Source organism: Ovis aries, chromosome 7 (genome assembly GCF_016772045.2).
Source record: "Ovis aries strain OAR_USU_Benz2616 breed Rambouillet chromosome 7, ARS-UI_Ramb_v3.0, whole genome shotgun sequence".
NCBI classification, from domain to species: Eukaryota; Metazoa; Chordata; class Mammalia; order Artiodactyla; family Bovidae; genus Ovis; species Ovis aries.
This window is the reverse complement of record NC_056060.1, coordinates 84,279,274-84,303,671: the sequence shown is the minus strand read 5'-3', so window position 1 is coordinate 84,303,671 and position 24,398 is coordinate 84,279,274. Positions and strand designations below refer to the sequence as shown.

The following is a 24,398-nucleotide window of genomic DNA, read 5'->3' as shown; positions in this document are numbered from 1 at the left end:
CTATGGCCCTGGACAAGCCCCTTCCACCCCCTCATCTGACTGCATCACGGTATGTTTTCAGCACACTGAGTGTGGTCGAATCAAATCCAGTGTCATTCAAACCCTTTTGCATATAGAAAACAAGAATTGAAGACGAGACTGGAGGAACAGAGGGTGGTAAAATGGGGTGAGAGGCAGAAGGGCTGGAAAGGGAGGATGCCAAGGACCCTTCACAACCTTATCTAGGGCTGGGAAGACCTGGAAACTGCCCTCTGTGACTTTGAGCACAGGCCTCCGCTGCTAGCGGAGCTCCCCAGGTTTGTCCAGCACAAAAATCCTGGTCTTTAGAGTCACGTGTCTAGTATCACATGACAAGTTCCAGCTTGGCTGCTCACTGGCTAGGTGACCTGAGGCAAATTACTTAACCTGTTGGTTCCTCACCATTCTCAGCACTAAGATGCGGTGATGCCAAGGCTCAGGGCTATTGTGAGGATGGAGGGAGATATCACATGTGTACATGCGATCTGACACACAGCAAGTGCTCGGTAAATGTGGGTTCTGGAGAACTCGTGAAGGTTCTTGGAAGAAAGATAGGGAAGTGATTCACACTATATGAAGTCATCTAGAGCACTTGATTCATAATTGGGGAGAATGGGACTCCCCAAAGCTGTCCTGTTCTAAAGCGAGAGCTGGAAAGTAGAGTGCAGCTGTCAGATCCACCTCCACCCACATCTCCCACCTCCACCCCACGCTACTAAGGCGGGAGTCAGTTCTGCCCTCTTAGAGTCTCTTGGGCTATAGATTCGAGGCCCCTGTTCTTCTCCAAGATGACGGGAGCTGGAGGAAGAGGAGGATCTTTGGAGAAGCAGCCAAGTGTTCTTTGACTCATAAGAGAGCCAGGGGCCAGGGGGCTGGCTGGAGGACCTCTGTCTGTCTGCTGAAAGCTCCGCTAGACTTTCTGTCTCCTCCACCCCTGGGAATCCAACCATAAGAGGAACTAATCTGGCTCCCCTCTGCACCCCTTGCCCCTAACACAGTTTCCTTCCTGTGCTTTCTGGAAGAAGATGAGAGCTGGGAAAAGAGGGATGCGGCTGGAGAGGCAGGTCCAGCTCAGCTGGGCCGCAACATCTGTATGTTTAACTGTGGCCTCCCCATTCCTGTTTCGAACTAAGAACTGAGAGGGGATGGGAGAGCACCAGTTCTCCCCAGGAAGCAGTGATCTGATTCACTCTCCAGGATAAGCCATGGAAGAACACAGCCTTTTTTCTATAAGACTCATGTAAAACTGTGGAACTCATGCTCTTACCTTTATATGGCAAAATGTGGAAGAGCACATTTGTTAACAGAAAACTCCGAAGTGATGACTTAAACAAGATGGAAGTTTATTTTCTCCTCACATAAAATGTTTGGACATTAATAGCCAGGGCTGGTATGAAGACTCTGCAAAGTTTTCAGGGATCCAGTTTCCTTTCAACTCATCTTCAAGGTCTAAGATGACTGCAAGAGCTCCTGCCATCATATTTGAGTTCCAGGCAAAAGCTTGGAGAAGCAAAGCATGCTTCTTCTTTAAGGGGACTCTTCAAAGTCCAAATTCCAAATTTTCCCTTACACCCAGAACTCTTCAGAAGCCCTCAGGGGCAAGTATTGGCCAAAACTTGGTCATAAGGTCACTGCCAGCTCCAGAGACAGCTGGAAATGAGCTCTTCTATCTGGGTGACAATAGATCTTATCTCGTCTCTTCACACAACCACTGTCCTGAGTCAAACCTCTCTCAGCTGTATCATAAGCACAGATCTGGCCTGCCTGCCTCCAGGCCAACCCTCCACCTCTGGCCATATCACTCTCTTATTCAAGAACTTGCAGTGGCTCCCTGGAGCCCTTGGAATTAACTGCAAACTCGCAGTATGGCCTTCAAATCTCTTCATAATCTGACTCCAGCCTTCCTTTCCAGCCTCTTCTTCAGGTACGGATGCCCACTCTCCCAGGCGTGCACTCTGTCCAGCCCCACCAGATTCTTCTGTCCTTCAAATAATCCATGCCTCACCAGGTTACTCCCCTTGACCAGAAAGCTCTTTCCCCCTTTCGATCCCTGATAAACTTCCATCATCCTGTGAGATGCTGCACTAGCATCACCTTCTCCATGTGAAACCTTCCTTGCCTGCTCTGTGGACCTCCTGGCAAGTCTCTGGAACGCTCTTCTATGTTAGCATGCCCTCCAGCGGACAGATGTCGAAGGTAAGAGCCGCTCACCTGCATGCAGTCCATGGATCTGCAGCAGAGACCCTGGACGGTTTTGTTTTGCATGGACTTGGTGTTATTTAAGACCAGAAGCTCCTCCAGCACCATCGTGGTCTTGGTGTCCCCCACAGTGAGCCCAGGGCCCGGCACAGAGTAGGGCTGAATGAGTGAAGGATCCACAGAAGACGCAGCTCCTTCTCTTCCCCATTGTAGCCCAGAGTCCAGCCTATTCACCGCCCTGGCCCCCTCCCTCTGAAGTGCAGAATGACAGCTTGACCAGGGACTAACACTCTAAAGGATGACATTAAAATGGAACAGATACAGGCCCTCACAGCAAACCTCACCCAGATCCACACCATTCCAATTATGAGATGTTTAGTCTATACTGTCTCCACTAACCTTTCGACCCATAACAGAGGCAGCGTCATTCCTGACGAGAACAGAAGCCCCTCACCGCCCCCTGGGCTCCCAACATCGGGGGAGCGCTGAGCCAAGACTCTAGGTCCTTTGTGCCCTGCCAAGTCCGGGAGGCCGGACAGAGGACAGGCTGGCTAGCTCCCCAGACTCTGCAGCCTCTGGACATGGTGCTTCGAGGGTGAGGGGCTGGGATGGGTCTTCTGGTTGCTATTTTCTTCTACTTCTCCCCAAGTACCCCCAGTCCTACCAGGTGCTAGGAAGTCCTTCGGTTGCTACCAGAAAGCAGGCATGAATCTTTTCCTTTGGGAGGAGTCCCTGCAGAAGACTTTTGTCACACTGCCACCCGGAAGACACAGCTGGGGCATTCAGCATCCTTTCCCTAGGAGCGTCAGGCCCTGGTTCTAGGGCCCATCTCCCTTCTCGCTTCTGGGTGGAGGCCTCCCCTGGGGGAAGGAATGGTCAGGGTTCCCAGGCCAGGGAGATTCAATATTGATTTGGATCTCTCACCCCTACATGAGCGCGCAGACACACGTGGATACACACACGCCAGCATCCTCCTTCCCTCTCGGTGTTCCCACAGCACTTTGCACCTGGACTCTGGTTCTTCAGAGGCCAGTTCACAATGATCTGTGATTGTCTATGACCCGAGAGCATCTCTGTCTCCTTAGGTGAACAGCACAGAGAAGGGGCCCAAGGATGGGGGTGCCTGGGGGTGCCCTCTCCTCTCCTGACACTCCCATGCTATGGACAAGGAGGTCTGTGAGGTTGACTCCACCCCCTTGGAGGTCAGAGGACTAGCCTGGAAGCCTTGCCTCCTCTGGGATGGCTTTCCTGCCATCCATGGTAACCATGGTGACCAAGGGATGTCTGCTTGACGCTTAGAGGGGGTAATCTGGCCCATGCCGTCCCCCTCTCCCCAGGAAACGATGATAACGGCTGAAATTATTAAACACAAGGTACCATGCACTCGGCTATGTGATCGACTTCTACTTTCTCACTTAAACCCAGCCGCTAAAGACGGGATTAGCAAGCTGGAAAGACTTGCCCAAGGCCACACAGCTAGAAAGAGACAAGCTCTCAAGCCCTGCCAGACACTGCCTCCTCGTACGAGTCTCCTAGTGCTCGTCCATTCTTCTCCCTTCTGCAGCTTGCCGGGCACACAGGAGGTGCTACACGGGGAGGGCAAGAGCGGCCCCCTGCCCTCTGCCCTCAGGCCTCCTTGACGGAGTGGGGGAGGAAGAGGCCGACCTGCCACACCAGCCACCCAGCTGTTGCTGCCGGGGAAGGACGGCCCCGAGCTGTCACAGGCCCTCCAGTTCTCAGAGAGCTCTGTTCCACATCACAGCCGATTAGTTACAAATCGCTTCCTCTCCTCTTGTATCACTTACACCCCAGAGAGAAAGGGGAGATTGTTCCTTAGGAGGACGGTCTCCTGGCCCCTCTCACCAGGGCAGCTGGGACACACAATGGGAAGGAGAGGAGGGGCTGGGAGGAAAAGGGGGCATCGTCACAGGACATGGGACGTCGAACAGCTCAGCAGCTGGGAAGGGACCCACTGTGTCCATCCCAGTAGGCAGCAGGCAGGTGGGGGACCAAGGCTTAGCAAGGGCCCTGAGCTCTGGGGGCAGGACGGGAAGGCAGTTATGGTGCAGCTCAAGGGCCCAGTTTCAGGAGAACAGCTGGTCAAGGACCCCCACCCAGCCCTCCAGCCCCCTGCCCTGGGAGGACGGGCTCTGGTTGGGTAGCTGGGGCACAGCAGGTGCTGGCCTCTGGATTTCTAGAGAGCTTTGGTAACTCGGGGATCTGAACAAACGCCTTCCCTCAAAACAGCCTGCCAGTCCTCCAGCTCCTCTGGTTTCGATAAAGCCCAGGCTGGAACCTGGAAGAGCCTGGAAGGAAGGGCAGTGTCAGCGAGGCTGCTGGACACAAGGTGCTGGCTGAGGCCCCTGTGCCCCTGCTGCGCCTTGACTTTGCTGTTGCCACTAAGCGAGGTCCCAAGCACTCACAGAGTACCTCTTTGTCATTCCACTTCGCACAGCTGAGACCAGCTGGCATTTTCACAAAGAACTTTACTAAATACTATGGGAGAACAAAAGGGAAATAATTACAGAAAACACGAAAAACCCAGCCCCGGCTGCCAAGTCCCCAAAGTACAGGTTTCCGATCCTCTGGTGACAGCACGTCACCCCAAAAGCCTGGGCTAAGGCCGCGGGCACCCCGCCTGGCTGCCCTCATTCACGGTCTTGTGGCAGCTGCCATCTTGCTTTCCACTCCTGGGAAACACTCGGTCCCTCGTGGGTTCTACTCTTGTCTCTCTTCCAACTCGGACCTATCCTAGGCCTCCCACCAGGTTCTGGTCTCTGGCCCAAGGCATGAGCCGTGTCCCCTGGGGGCTGGCGGGGCTGTGGTGACCAACCCAGGGCAGGATTACATAGTAACGGGAGGTTGTTTTCCCACACCACCCGACCAGAGAGGCCCACCCAAGTTGTCTTGAGCATGGGGTCTAGGAGGATTACCTCTGAAGGCTGAAGGACTTTTGGATAAGGAATGAGCAGGCTTGGGACATTTTCCTTGCGGAAAGAGGAGAGAGTGCTCTGAGGATGGGCCCACCTCAACAAACATCAAGTGAGCCCCTACCGTGTGCCAGGCACTGTATGAGGTGCTGGGGGGCCCAAGGGTGAACAAGTGTCTGTTTTATAAGCTGAGGGAAGACAAACCAGCATCTGGGTAGTGGTGATGCTGAAGGCCAGGAACCATTATAGAAGGGAAATTCAAAGTGCAGAGGGAGACTGGGTTAGGAGTGCTGGTGGCCAGGGAGGCCAACGGAGCCTGAATGAAGTTCATGGAGAGAAGGAGAGCGACTCAGGGTTGAGCCTGGGGTGGGTCCACCAGCCCAGGAGGCTGGACGAGAAGGCAGAGAGGCCAGCCAACCATCTTCTTGCTGCTGACTTTGGCTTGCTGGTGGCACAGCACACGTCCATGCTATAAAGGGCAAAGGCCTTTGGCCCATGCTGCCTGCTGCCCCTTTCCCTACCAGCCAGGAAGCAGGAGATTCTCGTCCTTGGATACTCTGCTTCTCTCTCATCTCTGGACACCATCTGGGGTTCAGGGACAAGGTCAGAGCCACCTGAGACACCGCTCCAGAGGCTAATGATCAATGTCATCAAGGGAGAAGGAAGAAATCAGAGTTGGGAAATAGATCAGAGGGTCAAGGCTATGAAGAGGCCAGGCCGAAATGAGAAAATGAGTCAGGAAGCCAAAAGCCAAGAAATAGGGATGGGCTGGGGCAAGTGTTTCAGGCTCAGACCATGACTAATGCAAGGTGTGGGAAGCCCTGTGTCTTAGGGCAGTCTCAGGAGGCAGCCCGCATGCAGGACTAGAACCCACAGCTGCTCAAGGGGACTATTGTCATGGTGCAATCAACATTCCTATGGCCTAGACCCTTGTGTTTACCTGTATTTACCTGCAACAGGGCCAATTCCAGGACTGAGATGATGGTTTTTCCCTCCCACACATCAGCCTTCATAGTTAGTCAAGTAGCCATTCCACTCGAGCAAAGGGAAGATCCAGAAAAGCTTCAGGACATCAGCCCTACCTTCAAAGTGTCTGCAATCTGCTTGCAGAGAGACCTCATGGCTCACTGGAAAAAGCCCTGGAGAAAGACCTAAGTTTTATCTCCATCTCTGTTTCTTCCCTGGTAGCTAAATGTTTTATGGGCCAATTACTTCAACTCCCAGCACTTCCATTTTCTCTGGCGGCTTAGACGGTAAAGAATCCACCTGCAATGAAGGAGACCCGGGTTCAGTCCCTGGGATGGGAGGATCCCCCTGGAGAAGGGAATGGCTACCCACTCCAGTATTCTTGCCTGGAGAATCCCATGGACAGTAGAGCCTGGCCAGACACAGTCCATGGAGTCACAGAGTCAGATATGACTGAGTGATTAGGCACACACACACACACACACACACACACACACACACACATGCAGGGTTGTGGTGAGAATTCAATGAGTTGAAGTGTGAAAAGCACCAAGTATGCTGCTTGACACATAATAGGCACTCAAAAAATACTCATTCTCTCCCTGAAACAAAGACAAATGATTGTCACACTCCGCAGCTAAATGTTGAGTTGTGAACACCGGTGCTACCTGTGGATCTGCTCAGCACCTGGATCTACTCAGAAGGCCGCAGGCACAGCTGGGGACTGACCGCCTGGATGGTGATGGTGATGGTGATAGGCTGTGAGTGTTGTGTGTGTCTGTGTCTGTGTGTGGGTGTGTGTATGCATGCATGTGTGTTAGTCACTCAGTCAGGTCTGACTCTTTGTGACCCCATGGACTGTAGCCTGTCAGGCTCCTCTGTCCGTAGAATTCTCTAGGCAAGAATACTGGAGTGGGTTGCCATCCCTGCTGGCTCAGGTATGCACGTTTGCACAAGTGCAAATCCCTGCATACTTTGTGCCTCTGCAATTCAGAATCATGAGATTCTTCATTTTCTATCTCTCGTCCAGGATGGTAAGGACTCTACTCTGTAGTGTCTTTATGTCTCCGATAAAAATAAAAAGTTGAATTAGAAATCATGCCTGACAGCTAACATTTCCTGTACTCCAGGTATGTTAGCAGCCCTCACCAATGAGGTAAGCAAGTTTTTATTCCAACTTGAGATGGAGGAAGTCTAAGCTCTGAGAAGTAAAGGAAGTGACTTGAAGTAACACAGCTGATAAGGACTGGAGTCACAGTCCCGGGGAGCAAAGCCCCTAGCCCACCTGCCCTGGACTGGATGTGAGCAACAGTAAACCTCTATCTGACCCATGGAGATTTTGAAGTCTGATTGGTTTCCGCTAGCCTACCCTAGCCAATTCATCTCACAGCGCAAGATATAGAATGATACAGTCTTCAGTTTAGTGACAAACATCTGAGGTGCACTTGCAGGAATCACAGACACTGCCCAGACACTGGGCTCACCCCAGAGAGTAGAAAGGGAACTGTGGCATTCTCAGCCATCTGAGTATTGTAGGGCTGAAGCAATGCATGTTGAATGAAAGAACAAATGAATAAAAACAAACACATACATATGCACACACAAATATATGTTCCCTTATACTCCTTGGAAGGGAAGTTATGACCAACCTAGACCGCATATTAAAAAGCAGAGACATTACTTTGCCAACAAAGGTCCATCTAGTCAAGGCTATGGTTTTTCCAGCGGTCATGTATGGATGTGAGAGTTGGACTCTGAAGAAAGCTGAGCGCCAAAAAATTGATGCTTTTGAACTGTGGTGTTGGAGGAGACTCTTGAGAGTCCCTTGGACTGCAAGGAGATCCAACCAGTCCATCCTAAAGGAGATCAGTCCTGGGTGTTCATTGGAAGGACTGATGCTGAAGCTGAAACTCCAATACTTTGGCCACCTCATGCAGAATTGACTCATTGGAAAAGACTCTGATGCTGGGAAGGATTGGGGGCAGGAGGAGAAGGGGACGACAGAGGATGAGATGGCTGGATGGCATCACCAACTCGATGGACATGAGTTTGGGTAAACTCCAGGAGTTGGTGATAAACAGGGAGGCCTGGCATGCTGCGATTCATGGGGTGGCAAAAAGTCAGACACGACTGAGCAACTGAATTGAATACATATGCAAAGGTGCATAAGTGCTCAAAAAATTCCGTTATAGACAAGCATATACAATGTGTGTGTTTGTCACTCAGTCGTGTCCAACTCTTTTGACCCCATGGACTGTAGCCCACCAGGCTCCTCTGTCCATGGAATTCTCCCCAGGGCAAGAATACTGAAGTGGGTTGCCATTTCCTTCTCCAAAGCATGTACAATACAAATATTTAAATACACCCACTCATGCACAAAACACACTCGTGCCCACAATCACAAATCCAAAAAAAGACACACATAAACACATGCATATGGGTAAACACAGATATTATGGGCAAACATATATGATCCAGATATGCCCAAACACTCATCTACTCACCCCTCATACACATGCATAGCAGCGATGCCCAGACATCCTCCACCAAGACCCTGGGCCCAGGAACGAATCTGTCTGCTCCATGAGCCTCAGCATGTTGGAGCTCGTCAGAGAGTTCTTGCAGCCCCCACCTAGCTGGCTGGTGACTGGCCTCTGGCTCCTGGAGCGCTGGGCTTGGGGCTAGCCAAGCAGGAGGCAGCCCCACATGGGTGGGCGGGCAGACAGCGGACGCAGAGGTCACTGGGGTGAGGGCTGGGCCTGCTCTGGCCTCTCTTTTCCTGGCTGGAATGTGAGCTGTAGGGCCCGCCTCTCAGGCCTCCCCGCTCTCCCACAGCCGCCCACCAGCCCCAGGCCCAGGCCAACCCGTGACCCCAAGTCCTGCCAGGTTATTGCGTCCAGGAAGCTGTGCGCAGAGGGTGGTGGTGGCGGTGATGAACCCTTGAAGACACACACAGATATGCAGAGAGATGCACAGTCACACACAGAAGCCGGCCCAGATATTCACAAAGACATGGGCAGGCATACGAATTCACAATCCCACTGAAAGGCACATTTAGACACACTTCCAAAGCCAGCAGAAAAATCACACACCACACACATAATCACACAGGCATACAGAGATACCAAGAGAACAGACCCTCACGCAAGTGACATTTACACAGACACTCAGACTACGCAGTGACTGAGAGCACACGGGGGACCTTCACAGCCACACCTAAATGCCCTCACACGGGCACAGGCACAGACACACACACAGACCCCTGCTGCACTGGAACACCTCCTCCTTCTCCTGAGACCTGGAGGAAATGCTGCACTCGGCCTCTCTCCAGTCCACATGTGGCCAGTTTGCTGGCAAGGCCTGGGAAAACTGCTTCCCACAAGAGGAAATAGTGCTGAAGTCCTGGCCGGTGCCTGCTGTCTGAGTGCCTGGCTAGGAGGATGGTGCTTGGACTGAAGAGACAGCCACATGGCTTGGCTTAGTTACACACACACACACACACACACACACACACACACTTTTCAAGAGTACATATGTGTGTCCAGCACATACAGGCAGGGGCGCTCTTGGAACCTCGGTTTCTCCATCTCAGTGCTGTGCTCTGTGCTTAGCCTCTCAGTCGTGTCAGACTCTTTGCTCTGTCCACGGAGCCTGGCCGACTGCAGTCCATGCGGCCGCAAAGAGTCGGACATGGCTTCCTCTATAGAATAGGGCTGATAATTCTTTCACCCTGGAGGATTATGGCGATGGTATAAGGTGGCACCATGAAGTGCCAGACCAAATCATTGCGTTCCTGGGGGGTCTGAAGCGGTATCTCTGCAGAGGCCGCTAACATCAGGAGCTTTGGGCACAAGCGGCGGGCTAACCTGGCTGCCCCGCACCCGAGGTGGCCAGAGCCGAACTGTGGTCCCCTCTCCGCGGCCCGCACTGGGTGCTGCCTGAATCCGATGGTGCCCCGTGCTTGGCGGCTGCAGCAAGCTCCGAGCGTCGCCGGGGAGGATGCGGGCACGGGTCCGGCTGGCCGCCTTTCAAGTCCGCGTCGGGATCGCCCCTTCCACGCACTGCGGGCCGAGGGAGCTGGGGCTCAGATCTACGCCGCTCGGCCGCCCTCTGGCCCCGCTGGGCTCGGCCTCTCCCTGGGACTCGGGTCTGGAGCCTCGTCGGCGGTGGGCGGGGCGTCTGTGCGGCCCCGCCCTGTCCGCGGCCCCTGAAACACCGCCGCCAACAAGCTTTAAGTCCCAGAAGGGAGCTGCTGTCTGAGCGAGAAGCGGCATCACTGGCCGGCTGTGAGGGAGAGAGAGAGGACCCGGGATCGCGCTGGGGCTCCTGACCCGCCCTCCCAGGGACTCGCCTGCCCCACGCCGCCCGGCCCCGCCGGACTCTGCATCAGCCTTACCTGCGGGGGGCTCCAGAATCTCCAGGACTTTCAGAGGATGCTCAGGCCGCCCACGGGGACCTCGGGGCAACAGTGAGGGGGGCATCCAGCTCCCATCCAACTCCGGTCCTGCGCCAGGGGCTTCCCCTGGAGATGAGCATGGTGGTTTTCTCTTGGAGTCCCCTGGCTTGGTACGTCTGAGAAGATGCCTACCGTGAGACTGTTCACTTGCTTCCTGCAGCTCCTGACGGGGCTGGCGTTGCCTGCGCCGGTAAGACTCCCACCCCCAGCCTGGGAATGGGGAGGGGCGGGGCTCTGAAATCCCAGACCCACAGCGGGCAGTGGCACCCTCAAGGATGTCCACACGCTTCCCAGGAGCCAGGCCGGACCGGTCCTCTGGGAGGAGACCTCGGGCTGGACTGTCCCAGACTCCAGCCCCCGGGGTCTGTCTTGGCGCGGGCAGGGAAGCCACAGAGAAGGGAGGGAGGTTTCCTGTCTGGCCCCTGGAGCCCCCAGTGGCTTTGCTAAAAGCATCTCTCTGCTAATCCCAGGCGGGTCCCTGGCCTTGTGGTCAGGGTCGAGGCCCTGTGACCAGGCAGGCGCCCCCAGGACCTCTGACCTGGCCTGGTGGAAGGGAAGCCAGCCCAAGAGGCCATTGGTGGGGAGGCTGGGCCCTGCCCCCGCCAAAGGTCCAGGCCGAGCCCAGGGCTCCTGGGTGGGCTGGGGCGGCGGGGGTGAGACAAGAGTCCCACTGTGCCCTCTTTCCCCCGGTGGGCAGCCGGAGGTCCTGAGTGCAGGGCCTGGGGAAGTGAGCAGAGCCCTTTTCCCAGGAGCTGGGTGAGTCTGGCTGCAAGCCAGCTGGGGCAGTGAGATCCTGACAAAGCCAATGAAGCTCCCTTCCCACCACAGTACCCCCACGGCCCTATCCCATTGCCCTGGGAGTCCCCGGCCCCGGCTCAGAAGTAGGTGGGCTGGGCAAGTTCCACGAGGGGGCAGGAGAGCCGTACCACCCGCCGCCCGCCCGCCTGCTGCAGGGCTGCTTAGAGGTGTAACTTTACCGGCGGCAGCAGCTCCTGGCGCCACCGGCTCCAGCGCCTCCGCTCCTACCAGCTGATGGCCTCCCCCTGGGCTCTGGCACCCAGCCAAGGCAAGCTGCACAGGACCTAGCCAGGCTGCCTGGAGGCTGGGTAGAAGGGAGACCCCCATAGTCTCACCAGATCTTTGGGACATAGCAGGCAAATGGGTCTCCAAAAACTTCTCTAGTCTCCCACTCTTTCCGAATGAGGAAACTGAGGCCAGAGAAAGTGGGACCCATCCAGGCTCCCTCGAGTTGTCAGTTGCACTGGAAAGAGCGAGCTGTGAGATGGGGCCGCATGTCTGAGCAGCAGGTGGGCAGGAGGGCGGAGGGGGCCTCTGTGCTCTTGCCAACACACAGGACCCCAGAGCACAGAGGCCCAAGGTCGTCCCCCTCACCTCTGCACCTTTCTGTCCACAGCAGTGGGCCTTGTCTCCTGGGAACATTTCATCGGCGGTGGAAGGTAAGCTGGCTGGGTGGGGAGGGCGTGGTGCAGGGCTCCCCAAGCCCTCACATCCCAGGGCTCAGCAGCGGATGGGAAAGGGTTGGCATGAAGATTGGGTGCAGGCCGATCTTAAGTTGGAAGTGTCTGCAAGCTAGCTGAGGCCTTAGCTGACAGAGTTGAGAGATCCCCCTTCCATTGTGACCCAGAGGCCTAGAGAGATCTCTTCCTGGGCCAGGGTCACCGGTCACCCAGAGAATAGTGCAGGAGCGCATATACCCAGTGTCCAAACAGTTGGCTCAGAGCCCTTTCCCAGCATGATACAAGGGGGCAGATGGGGTCTTGGAAGGCTGTGCAGCGATGAGTGCCAAGGGCCAGACTGAGGGTCCAGAAACAGGCTGCAGTGGGTCAGCAATCAAGAGGACCAGGGAGGGGCAAGAGTTCCCAGCATCCAGGCTGGAGGAACTTCAAGGATCTGAGGAGACCTCTCCATTGATTACACACAGACAGAGTGAGTCGTGCCCTCCCCGGGCCCTCCACTCCCCACCCTAGGTTGCATCAAGGGAGAATCTTCAAAGGGCAAGACATTTGCCAAAGAGACATACGTGCAGAAGGCAGGAGGCCCATGCCAGGCCCCCCGCCTTGCTCCTCCCTCCCTGCCTCTCCGAGACGTGCAGGCAGGCCACACACCACTTCCCACGGAAGAAAGGGAGCGTGTAGGGACGTGCGCACGCACACGCGTGGTAGCCTCTGCGTGCTGGGAACACCCTCCCTCTACCGCCTGGTAGCCAGCCTCTCCTGGACTTGGTCATGCTCTGCCAGCTTAAGTCCCAGGCCCCTTGGGCACTGAGAAGGTGGGGGCAGTAGCAGCCACTGATCTCATTGATACCCTCTCCCTAGCCCTGCTGTCCCCTCTGGGATTGGCACAACATTAGGCTTTCTGGGATTTGGAGAAGGACCCATCACCTAGCTCCACCCCATGGCCCTTTTGATCCTTTTAGTATATTTTGGACAAAGAAGTCTGAGCCTCAGTTTCATCATCTGTAAAATGGGAGTGTTAGACCAAATGATATCTAAAGGTTCTTTTTCCCAGGTGGCAGGATTCTCTGACTCCATAGAGGTGTCCCAATAGTATATATATCCCAGGGACCTGGGTGAGGAGGCTTGGAAGTGTTAGCCCCTTAGGGCAGCTCCCCTGTCATCATCATCATTGATTAGGGAGCCTGTATTGTGACCAGGGAAAGAACTTTGGACCCCAGTTATCAAAACCCTGAAAACGACATACCCTCGTAATACCAGACAAGAGACAGCACGTTCTGTATTCTGCAGCCACAGATGTTGATTTTTTTTTACTGTTACTATTCATGGTAATAGTATCGGCCACTTACTGTGACTCCATGCTAACCACAAGCTGTGAACTAGGAAAGCACTCATATTCTCTATGTTTTGTAGATGAAGGCTCTGGGGCTCCGAGAGGCCCTTGGGGTTGCCTAAAGGCTCAGACAGCCCTCAGGACATGTGGCAGAGCTGGAGTTTATGACACCAAGCCTCCCCGTGGCTCACAGCTGAGCAGGCATGAACAGGGTGTCTCTCGAGGCAGCCTGGCTGTGTGCTTTGCCGGTGACCACAGAGGGGATACCTGCTGGGTTCGGGCTGGTGGCCTGTGGCTCTGCCCAGTCCTGTCCCCCCACCCCAACCCCGTGGCCTCCCCAGGAGCTTGCTCTCAGGATGAAACACTTCCCATCCAGGGATCTCCTCTGTCCTGGGTGGTAGGCAGCTGGAGCCAGACTGGAAGCTTGCCCAGGAGCTAGCAAGGGAGCCCACTCATGGCCCTGGGGGTAGCCAGGCACCTGGCTGGGCCACAGGCAACACCCCCCACACACACCGTTCCTCTCTCGGACCCTGGCCTCTAAGCAGGTCGGGGGCCAAAGGAAGTGCTCTCAGGAGCAGGTGAGCAGAGCTCTTTGCTGAGGGGCTCAGCCCACATCTGGGAGCAGTCATCGCACTCTCTCAGCCGGCCCCTCGCCCAGCACCCTCTGTTTCTCCCACACCCCAAGACAGCAGCCCCAGGGATGAGTGGCCCTCTTCCTTGATGACCACCAGGTAAACCAGGCCCAGCCCACCGCCTTCACCGCCCTCTCCCAACGCCGTCTGGGCCGTGTGGCCCAGGATGTGCCAGGCTTCAGGGCCCTGGAGCCTGGGTCCTGTTGACACAGTCCATGTGGTGGGTGTGGGGGGAATAGGAAGTCTCTTCTGCTTTCTCAGCCCTGCTGGGCTCTGCTTAGCCTGGCAGTGGCCCCACAGCCTGGCTGGGCTAGAGTCTGCTTGTGGGATGGTAGGGGGCTTCGGGGCCCCTCCTCTGCTTCTATGCTCTTCCTGATGGCTGGTCCCGGGGCAGGACCCTGAATCTTCTATGGCACTTTGGCAGCTGGCTATTCTTCTGCTGTTATTTATGTTTTCCAAGGCAGACATTAAACGTTGAGAGTTATGTAGTGCTCATGAAGGTTTTAGACTAAACACGCACTCATGGAGGTACATTAGGGTGCTGCTCCTCTGACCTCTCCCTGCAAAGGCCAGTTTCCTGGGGCTTGGAGCTGCCTGGCTGACATGGCCTTGTTTCCTGCTTGGGTCCAGGGAGAGTGGCCCAGAGGCCTGGAGAGGCAGGATCAGGGAGGCCTCTGGTCCCCTTCTCATCCCCGGACCCAGCCCTAGCGCCCCTGCAACAGACAAGGCAGAATGGAGCCGCAGACGCCCAGATAAGCATGGTTTATTGCTCTGTGCTGCCCCAGCCAGCTCCACGTGGACACACCACCTCTTGGGTATTTTCCACCGGCTTGCAGTCTTTCCTGAGGGCCTCTGCTAGGGCTGAAGTTTATTTTTCCTCCGAGATTACCCTGAGACTCATGTCCTTGCAGGCTCAGTAGAATGGACTTCAGCCCTTTCTGCCTCCTAGGAAGGGCTGTGGAAGGAAGTGAGGGGCTGCTGGGAGCAGCCATTGCACCAGGGCAGAGGCTGCAGGGACCCCAGGTGGTCCAGCTCCCCTGTCCTCTCCTGCCAGAGGAGAACGACCATCCAGTGCAGGGCAGGGTGACCCAGGATTGGTGATGTGTCTCCACCCGCAGTCTCAAGGCTGGGCTGGGTCGTGTGCGCAGTGCACCCAGAAACACAGAGCACCTGTCAGAGCTGCGGGAACCCTTAGCAACCATCTCTTCCCAGCCTTCTTCTTTTCCCCCAGCTGGAGAAACTGATACACCCAGAAAGGTGCAGTGACCTCCCCAAGGTCACACAGCCAGAGCATGGCCGGGGCCAGGAGCCAGTCTCCTGGCTCTGGCTATTCACTTCCTGCCAGTCTGTGTTTGGGTCCAGGCCCCAGGCCCTCCTCGAAAGGAGCAGCATCTTTTGAGAGACTCCAGATCAGGCCCCCAAACATCCAGTCACAACCACCAGGACATCGTGGGGGTCGGGGATGTCCCTGATAATTTTTAGTGAACCATCATCTACTCAATCAGTAATTACCTAGCCTGTGTTTACTGGGTGTTTGGGTGCCTGTCTACAAGGAGCCTCAACTTGCTTGTAAAAATGATAAAAGCCACCAGTGACGGAGATAAAGCAAGCTCTTGGGGCTGAGTTATGCTCAAAAGAGGAACATCTGTTCATATCAGACAAGTTGGAGAAGGCTTCAGAGAGGAGGCAGGGAGGCAGGGCCAGAGGCGTGGGTGGTGGGCTTTACTTGGTTAGAAATGAGAAGGGGGCAAGGAGCATGGACCAAAAGAGGGAATCTGAGTGATGCGGCCCTGGGCCCATGCAAGGGTGGTCCAACCGAAAATGGAGAGCGGGGATGGGGCACATCGTTGGCTGCAGTCTGGGCCACCAGGCGGAGGAGCTGGCCCAGATATTAGAGGAAAGAAGGGCTAAGGGGAAGGTTCACCCTCCCTGCGGGACTCTGCAAGCCAGTCTTACGGAACTTGCAGAGCTAACTGTATTCTGCCAATTACCCAAGACCAAGGGAGGACCAGGTCAGGCCCTGAGAAAGATCCAGAGGCCTGGGGAGACTACCAGAACACTCTCCTCCAAGCTCCAAGGCCCCCGAGGCCTGTGCCGGCACCTGAGCTGAAAACAGAGCCAAGAATCGCAAGCCCCTAAGAAGTTCTGTTCCCCTGGGATTTCCATCTAGCAGATGAGCCGGGGCGGGCAGCGGGGAGGCCCAACTGTCGTCCCAGAGAATTGACATCAGGAGTTCAGAGCAGGGGGAGAGCTCACGTAGGCTGGGGGCTTCCTGGAGGAGCGGTGTGGGCTGCACCTGGGAGGGCCTGCCATGCCTGGGGACCTGAGCCGGCTGTCTGTGCCTCCTTGCAGTGGTGCCCTTCGAGCAAGTGTGGAGCCGCAGCTACTGCCGGCCGGTGGAGAGGCTGGTGGACATCGTGTCTGAGTACCCCAGCGAGGTGGAGCACATGTTCAGCCCATCCTGCGTCTCCCTGATGCGCTGCACCGGCTGCTGCAGCGATGAGACAATGCACTGCATGCCCCTGGAGACAGCCAACGTCACCATGCAGGTAGGGTGACACCCCGGCTCGGGCCCCAGCCTGCCCCGCCATCCACAGCCACTCAGAGGGCCACGGAGCCTGCCCCCCTAGAGAGTGGGGCTGGGAGAGGGCAGGCCAGGGCCACAGGACCCGAACTGACACCCAGGTGTTCTTACCCACAGCACTCCTCCTTCTTGAGTCCCCACCCCGTCTTTGAGCCCCCCTCTCCTCCTCCCTTAGCAGCTTTCTCAGGCTCTGGCTTAGCCCTACCCCAGGACACAAAGTATCTGATTGAGGTTGGGAAAGAAATCTGTTCGGATTCAAGACATCCCTTTTTATACCAGGAGTGTTTGGTGCCCTGAGCTTTGCTTCCACACTCACACTCACAATGTTGGGGGTTTTTTCTGAGCACTTGAAACTTCAGAAATTTCCAAGCACTATGCTTCAGAAATGTTACCTCAACTTTCAATCCTTGGAGCCAAGTGATATTCCCATTTCACAGAGGGAAGCTGAGCTTCAGAGATGATATTTCACCTACTTAGCAAGTGGAAAAGCCAAGATTTGAACATAGGTCTTGCTGCCTTCAGAGCACGGGCCACCTTCCCACCCTGTGCTTTGCTGATGGCCCTGGGTAGAGGGGGGATAGGAGCCTCCTCGGGTCCACAGGCAGGTAGGAGGGCTGTTGCCCCACGCTCCAAGCAGAATGAGGGTGTGTAGTACAGAAGGAAGGAAGCACTAGTCGCTCAGTTGTGTCCGACTCTTTGCGATCCCATGGACAGGATCCTCTGTCCATGGGATTCTCCAGGCATGAATGCTGGAGTGGGTTGCCAAGCCCTCATCCAAGGGATCTTCCCTACCCAGGAAATGAACCCAGGTCTCCCACATTGCAGGCAGATTCTTTACCATCTGAGCCACCAGGGAAGCCCAAGAATACTGGAGTGGGTAGTTTATCCCTTCTCCAGGGGATCATCCCTACCCAGGGATTGAACCCAGCTCTCCTGCGTTGCAGGCAGATTCTTTACCATCTGAGCAACCGGGGAAGCCCATGTAGGACAGAGGCTGGTGGGAAACAGGGAGTCCAGTCCTCCCCTAAGGGGTGGCTGAACGGAGTATTGGAAACCCGCAGGCCACCCCTGCAGCCCAGTCACCCAACCTTTGTCTCCTCACAGCTCATGAAGTACCACTCTCTGGACCAGCCCTTCTTTGTGGAGATGAGCTTCTCTCAGCACGTCCGCTGCGAGTGCAAGTGGGTCCTTGGGTGCGGCCGGGACAGCCCCCACGCACCTGGCGGCATCAGCCAGGGGTTGCCTATCCGTGCTGCAGTCTGTGCCTCCTCCCTAGCTGATGGAGGCCAGGGAAGTCGGGGACCAGTGGCAGCCCAGGGACCTGGTCCCAGGAGCTGGAGCATAGCTACTGAGAAGCCACAGGGACAGAGGGAGCCAGGGTCCCTCCCAAACTGGCCAGGCTTGGGCACGCTGTCTCCCTCCTTGAGCTGGGATGGGGATGCCAGGGCTCTGGAAGAGGCACTTGGACCCACGGGAGGGGGCAACGGGATTGAGGAGCTCAAAGACAGACAAACCCTGGTAGGAGGGAAGAGGCAGAGGGAAGAAGGCATGGGCTTTCTTTAAAGTCGAGTCTCCACCTGGCAGAGCCTCTCCCCAACACATCTTGCTGCTGGTGCCCAGGGCACTTTTAGCATTAGTTACCGGGAGCAGCAGGCCTGGCACTGGCGACTGGTTCCGGGGCACTCCTGATACCTCTGCGCCGTGGGATGGAGGCACGGGACCAGAGGTCCTGAGCCGTATCTTGGGGCAGGAAGAGGGGGAGAACCACCGTTTATGGTGCATCTGCTGTGTGCCTCACCCAACATAAGCACCCGACCTGAGTGTATTTTCTGATTTAATCAGCAAACATCTACTGAGCACTTACTGTATGCTAGGTATGGTCTCAGATATTTGGGATACAGTGGTGAGCAAGACAGACCAGGTCCTTTGTCTCCTAACCACCCATTTTACAGATGAGGAAACCAAGGCTTGCTAAGGTTGCATGATTTGCCACAGCTAGTGGGTTGACCCCAGCCTGTTGACCCCTAAACCTGCCCTTTCTCATGCTACCTCTCATGGCCATTACAACACTCTACAGAAGCCCCAGTACTGCCCTGGGCTTGGTCTTGCCTGGTGTCCAGGGCTCTGGCCACTGCTCTTGGACCTATACCACTGCTAGAAGCCCTCCCTCAATCTGCTTCCTCCCATCCTCCCTTGCCAGGGCTTGGCCATGTAGCAGCAGTTCAGTAGCAAATCCTCCTTGGCAGTGCTAGACAGCGACCTTTCACCTTCCCCATCACCTTTGCCCTCATAACCTGTATGTTGGGGCAGACAGATGAGAAGATTAAGGGTCCAAGAGTGTCTTTGACTGATCCCAGATGGCAAAGACAGGACCAGACAGTCCCAGGAGGTGCTGGTACCCTGCCCTGACTCCCAAGGGAGACAGCCAGCCCAGGGCAGCCTTCCCTGGCCCAAAGCTGACTGTCACCACGCTGTCCCACGCCCCCACCATGGTTCCCAGGGAAGACTGTCGCCGTCCAGAGGGCTGAGCAACAGGGCCACCTTTCTTCTCTCTTCTGGGCCAACAGCCACGGCCCTGGGAGACAGAGCCAGGACAAGTCTGGTGACTGTGGGGCTTTCAATCACCTCCTGTCATCCCACTCCCTGAGTCCCTGAGATTGCTGCAACGTCACACGTCCCCAGGGTAGAGTGGTGGCAGTTGTGCCTTGACAGGTGGCCTTGCCCCTCATTTACTGTCAGCGAGGAGACTCCCAGAGGGCAGAGGGCACCCTGGAAGAAAAGGGCACCCTGGCAGGTGCAAGGGAAGGAAATGAACAGAGAAAGGCGGCAGAGAGCAGACTCGGTCCCCAGATTTGATTCCAAGAAGCAGAGGAGAGCAGACAGGTGTGGAGAGGACCTCCAAGAGGGCATTCGCACCTCTTGTAGTGGGGCCGCCAGGGCCTAGAGTGGGAGTGGAAGCCCCCAGGCCTCTGGGCATCTCTCCCTCACTAGCTCCATGCTACCCTCTAGTGGCTTCAGCACCAAATACAGGGCCAGCCCCAGTGATGGCCAGGGGAGTCTGGCCAGGGAGCCCCGACCCACGGCTGTCCTAATTCTCCTCTGTTCCTCTCTCTGTTTTTGCAGACCTCTGCGAGGGAGGATGAAGCCAAAAAGGTAAGCAGCCTGGCAGGGGTACCGGGCTGTTCTCAGGCCTGCCAACGCCTGCCCTAGCATGGGGGCCCCTGCTGCTCTGTCTTGACGCTTTTGGCTTATTGCAGGAGGAGATCCAGGGTCAGGGGCCCGAGGAAGAGAGAGGAGCAGAAACACAAAGACTGTCACCTGTGAGTGCACGGGGGTGCCCAGGGATGGCAAGGAGGCTGGGCCAGAGGGGAGCCCCACCCTGCCAGCACGGTCAGTGGTCGGGAAGGGACAAAGCCATCAGTATGGGCCAGAACCTAGAGATTCCAGGCCCTAGGAAGCCTCTGATGAGCCAAGACAAGAACCAGGAAGCCGTCCTGGCTTCGTTCTAAGTCTCTGTGTGGCCTTGAGCAAGTCACATCACCTCTCTGAGCCTAGTTTTTCTGTGTGTAGAATGAGGGTCAGCAGGGTCAAACAGGCATTTGGTCGATCTACAAACATTTACCAAGCACTTACTGTGTGCCGGGTACTTTCATGGGCAGACCAATAATATTTCTGCCCTTACAGGGCTTACACTCTAGTGTTAGGAAGTCCAAAAATTTAGGGACTGAGGCTGGTGGGCTACAGTCCATAGAGTGGTAAAGAGTCAGACCCAACTGGAGCAGCTTAGCACACACACAGGCCAGCAGTCCAGTGGTTAAGACCCCACCTTCCAACGCACGGGTCTCTGGTCAGGAAACTAAGGTCCTACGTGCTGCAGGGTGTGGCCAAAAATTTTTTTTTTTAAGTAAGATTTTTTTTTTTTTTTAAAGTCCAAAAATTTAGCCAGGACTACCTCCTGGAGGCCCTAGGGAATGTAGAGCCCCTTCCTGGCTCTCAGGCCAGTATTTCTTTCACTCTCCCAGGGAGCCTTGGGGCCTACTTGCTTTTCTTTCTTTGTCCATGTTACCTGTCCATTTGGCTTCACCTCTGGAGAAGGTGGCTGGGGTCCAGGCCTGAGTGTCGGAAGAGAAGAATTAGCAAAGGGCAACCCTGAATCTGTGAGAGTAAACAGTAAAAATAAAGGAGATCACATGCGCAGTAACTCAGAACCGCAGTTCTCCTTCAAGACCAGTCTCCTCCCAGCGACAGAATTGTCTCCAGTCCTGTCTTTTTCACAGATCTTCTCATGTCATGGGACTGGAGCTGGCCAAGTTCTACCCTGTGAGCCTGTCCTTGCAGGAGCAGACACGTCCACCCCACTCTGTGAAGCTAGGGATTCTGGGGAGGTTGGTCCCTGCAGGCATGTAGCCCTTATTTCTCCCCTGGTTCCGAGCAGTGACTAGGGGAGGGGCTGGCAGTCCCCACAGGGCTCCCCAACCGGGCAGCCCCAGATGGAAAGCGTCCTGTCCTAGCTGCTGGGGTAGCAGCCTTCAAATGTTTCATTCAGGAATCTCTTGAAAGAACTTCCAAAGCCCACATGCCCCCTTGTTCATTTTTAAGTCAACATTAACCTTTTTTTCATCAACATTGCAGATAGTTGCAAAGAATGTAATATATTAATATTTTAATATAAAGTCATTATATCACTCTCCAGATATATCCTGTGGAATAAGCCATCCAAATTTAATACCATCATTCACTTTTTAAAAATTGTTTAACAACATCAAAAAGTATATGAACACTCTCCTTTAATAGCTGCATATTTCCATTGCTTCCTTTTTCCTCGAACATGTCTTTCCATTTTACTTTCCCCACAGAATTTCAGCCTAATGTAATATTTTTTAAATAGTCAAACATCTTTTATGTACCACCTTGTCTAACTTATCTGCCACAACGATGGTATATGAGTTTGAATTATTTTAAATTTTCCTGTGAGCAGAAAACTCGAAAGTAAATTTTTTCTTGGAATGAATTATCACAGTAATTGTTAGTAGTACCCATTGGTTAAAACAGCACAAATACATTATATTTTTCTAGATGCTAAGCACAAAAGGACAGTCAATCTTACTGGGGTTGCATCTCAATGAGATGGTTGCAGCTACTTCTTTTCAATTAGTTGATGAACCCAGCCATGAACGTTATCTCCTGCCAGACTGAGACAGGATTCAGCAGTAATTCCATTCCTGTTCATTTTTTGCAGATGAAGAGATTGAAAAACCGTGTTCACATAAATAAGTAAATGGGGCTGGGTGTTACTCAATCACTTGAACTCCTTCCAAGTTATCAATATTTGCCGAAAACCTGAAAGTGATGTGCTATAAGAATTTACTTCTCTTGACATATTACCTGACGATTTAGCTAATCTCTTCAATTTTGTTGAAAGCAGATGTGGAAACCACCCAACTTGCAAAAGACTTGGTTACCCAATAGCTCACCATATTTCTTTTCTCAACCACCTACACCAATATCTATCAAATTATTCTTTTATTCAGTGTCCCCCTCAATCCTTTTTACCTTGGGACAAAGTACTGTAACAGGAACTTCCTTCCTTTCTGAGGGAGAAGGGCCTTTGGCAACGAGATGATGGGAAGCAGACCTCTGTCGCAGACAATTTTCGGGCAGAGTGCAGGTAGAGGCTGGGAGCAGATTCCTCTAAAACTACCAATACTCACATAGGACTTGGACAATCTTTATGTGCATCCAGGGGTTTCGGTATCCTTGTTTGAAGATTGCTGCCCCAAAGTAACCAAAGGCATTGGTGCATGGAGCCAGACTGTGTTCAAAGCCGGCTTTGTCACTAACTTGCTGTGTGACCTTGGGCAAGTTTCTTAACCTCTCTGAGCCTCTGTTTCCTCATCTGCCAAAGGATGATAGTAATTGCACCCTTCCTCGTGGAATATCATTAAGGGTAAATGAGAGAGTGCTTGGCGCAGGGCTGAGCACCTGGGTAAGTGCTTGGTGAAGACCATTTCCTAGCTGCTTCTCAGCCTCGTGCAAGCAGAGATCCAGGAGCACTGCAGGCTCTCCATGCTCCCTGTCCAAACTTCCCCTCCAGGAAGTCCTCCCACCCTCCACCCTGGGCTGATACCCTCTTTCTGTGTTTGGTCTCTGGCAGGTGCGGTGATACTGTTTCCCGGAGGTAACCAGTTCCTCGGAGGAGAGAGACCCCCTACACCCAGCTCGTGTATTTATTACCGTCACATTCTCAGTTACCTCCCTGCTGGCACCTGCCCTCTATTTATTAGCCAATTGTATCCCTGCTGAATGACTCACTCCCTCCACGGGACAGGACCCTCAGGAATTCAGTGCCTTAAACAGAACGTGAGAGAAAGAAGACAGACCCATGTGGCTTCAGCTGGAGAAGGAGCAAGACTTGCAGCTTTGTGATGATGGGCAGGCCTGGCCCCAGAGGCCCCCGGGGGTCTCCAGGAGGCTGGAGAAGGGAGGACTGGAGACCCACAACTTGCCCTCCTAGAACCTTGGGCTCCGCGCAGACCAGCAACCCTTGCTGGAGCAGCTCCTGTGGAAGTTGGGGGTGGAGGCCACTGCTCTGGCCATGCTGGCCCTGCTGAGAGGGTGGGCAGGCAGCCACTCTGCACCCTGGAGGTCGGACGTTCAGCTCTGGAGAACAGGGCTTGCCTGGGGGGCCTCTGCCACTCCTCGTCCCCTCAGTCTCGCCTCACCTCTTAACTGCTGCTTGTGCTGGAACATTGTTCTTTGTGGCCAAGGCATCATCATCCCACCCCTCTCAAGGACAAAGGCAAAAAGCGGGCCCCAGGCTGGACATGGAGCGAGCTGCCCTCGCATGGCTGTCTGACCGCCAAGCCAGATTCTCTTGAATAAAGTATTCTAGTCTGCAACTGCTTTCCAGGGGAGCGTTCCTGCTAGAGCAGCGGGTGACAGCAGGAAGTGGAAGGGGGACAGAGGAAAGAGGCCCGTGGGCTCCAAGGCTGCCTGGGGGTGTGGGGTGGGTGCAGTCCCTGGGGTGTCTTCTCCAGAAGCTTTAGGCAAAACCCTGAGGCCCACTCTTCCCATAATGAGGGGTTTCCCAGAATGGAGACTTGGCCCTAAACTTGGGGCCCAGGCCTCAGCCACCCCTGAACACCCTCAAATTCAAGAGCACAGTCCTCTTCCCCTGATACCTGTCAGCTTCCCCAGGGCCACCCTACCCCTAGCCCAATGCCTGGCTCTCAGGTGCCACAGTTCCTGGCTCCAGGGACCTAAACCACGCCACCTCCAGCCCGCTCCGGCTGCTGAATGCAGGGACTGGCAGATGCTGCCTGATTTCTTCCGCCCTGGGCCTCCCATCTTCCTCTGTCTCCTCCTGAATGCCTTGGCGTGAAAGGAGGAAAAAATGCTCTTTTTTCCCCCTAATCCAAACCACTTATTATCTGACTCCCTTTAGCCTCCGACCCCCAAGGTGTGTCTGTTTTCCAGCTATGTTTAGGGACAGGGTGCTCCCTGTTCTCTCTGGTTGCAGACTGCTCAGATAAAGCCACAGGGCCTGGGCCGGAGCCCTCCTCAGGCTTTGGAGGGAAGCCAGGGATGGTCTGGGTTGGGTAGCGCTGCCGAGGCAGCTGCCCTTGGTGGTCTGTCCACCACTGAGGCCTGGGCCGCCTTGGAGGACATCCTGGTCAGAGTGTGCTTCTGGCCGGCGATCACAGAGTGGGTGTGGGCCAGCCCCGCAGGACATGCTTCATGGGAGAAAGGTATTTTCTCTTCTGCCTCTTCCCTCATGGGCTACACCCGTTCCGAGGGATAGATAG

At 54.9% G+C, this 24,398-nt stretch overlaps 1 protein-coding gene and 1 long non-coding RNA gene across 4 annotated transcripts; one reads left to right on the top strand and one right to left on the bottom strand.

Annotated features, from left to right (window-relative positions):
• Window positions 1-1,344: 1,344 nt before the first annotated feature.
• LOC132660135 (uncharacterized) lies at window positions 1,345-10,387 on the bottom strand. The gene is made up of 2 exons (XR_009601371.1): window positions 9,666-10,387; window positions 1,345-6,413 (listed from the first exon to the last, which is right to left on the bottom strand). It is a non-coding gene; the product is annotated as an uncharacterized LOC132660135 (long non-coding RNA).
• PGF (placental growth factor) lies at window positions 10,354-23,492 on the top strand. Of its 3 annotated transcripts, XM_027972033.2 has the most exons (7): window positions 10,354-10,759; window positions 11,984-12,026; window positions 16,362-16,558; window positions 17,698-17,774; window positions 19,717-19,746; window positions 19,851-19,913; window positions 22,748-23,492. In XM_027972033.2, exons 1-7 carry the CDS (start codon window positions 10,694-10,696, stop codon window positions 22,773-22,775), a joined length of 504 nt encoding a protein of 167 aa, XP_027827834.1. In that variant the 5' UTR covers window positions 10,354-10,693; the 3' UTR covers window positions 22,776-23,492. The 3 variants fall into 3 exon arrangements, with proteins under 3 accessions (XP_027827834.1, XP_027827835.1, XP_060274655.1); XM_027972034.2 differs by lacking the exon at window positions 19,851-19,913; XM_060418672.1 differs by having other exon boundaries at window positions 17,698-23,492.
• The last annotated feature ends 906 nt before the right edge of the window (window positions 23,493-24,398 follow it).

What these genes read in the sequence shown, in the direction of transcription:
- PGF (XM_060418672.1), top strand. Translation starts at nt 10,694, where the DNA reads ATGCCTACCGTGAGACTGTTCACTTGCTTCCTGCAGCTCCTGACGGGG. An exon ending in GGCTGGCGTTGCCTGCGCCG is followed by an intron (nt 10,760 to 11,983) that starts GTAAGACTCCCA and finishes TTCTGTCCACAG; the next exon opens with CAGTGGGCCTTGTCTCCTGG. An exon ending in CATTTCATCGGCGGTGGAAG is followed by an intron (nt 12,027 to 16,361) that starts GTAAGCTGGCTG and finishes GCCTCCTTGCAG; the next exon opens with TGGTGCCCTTCGAGCAAGTG.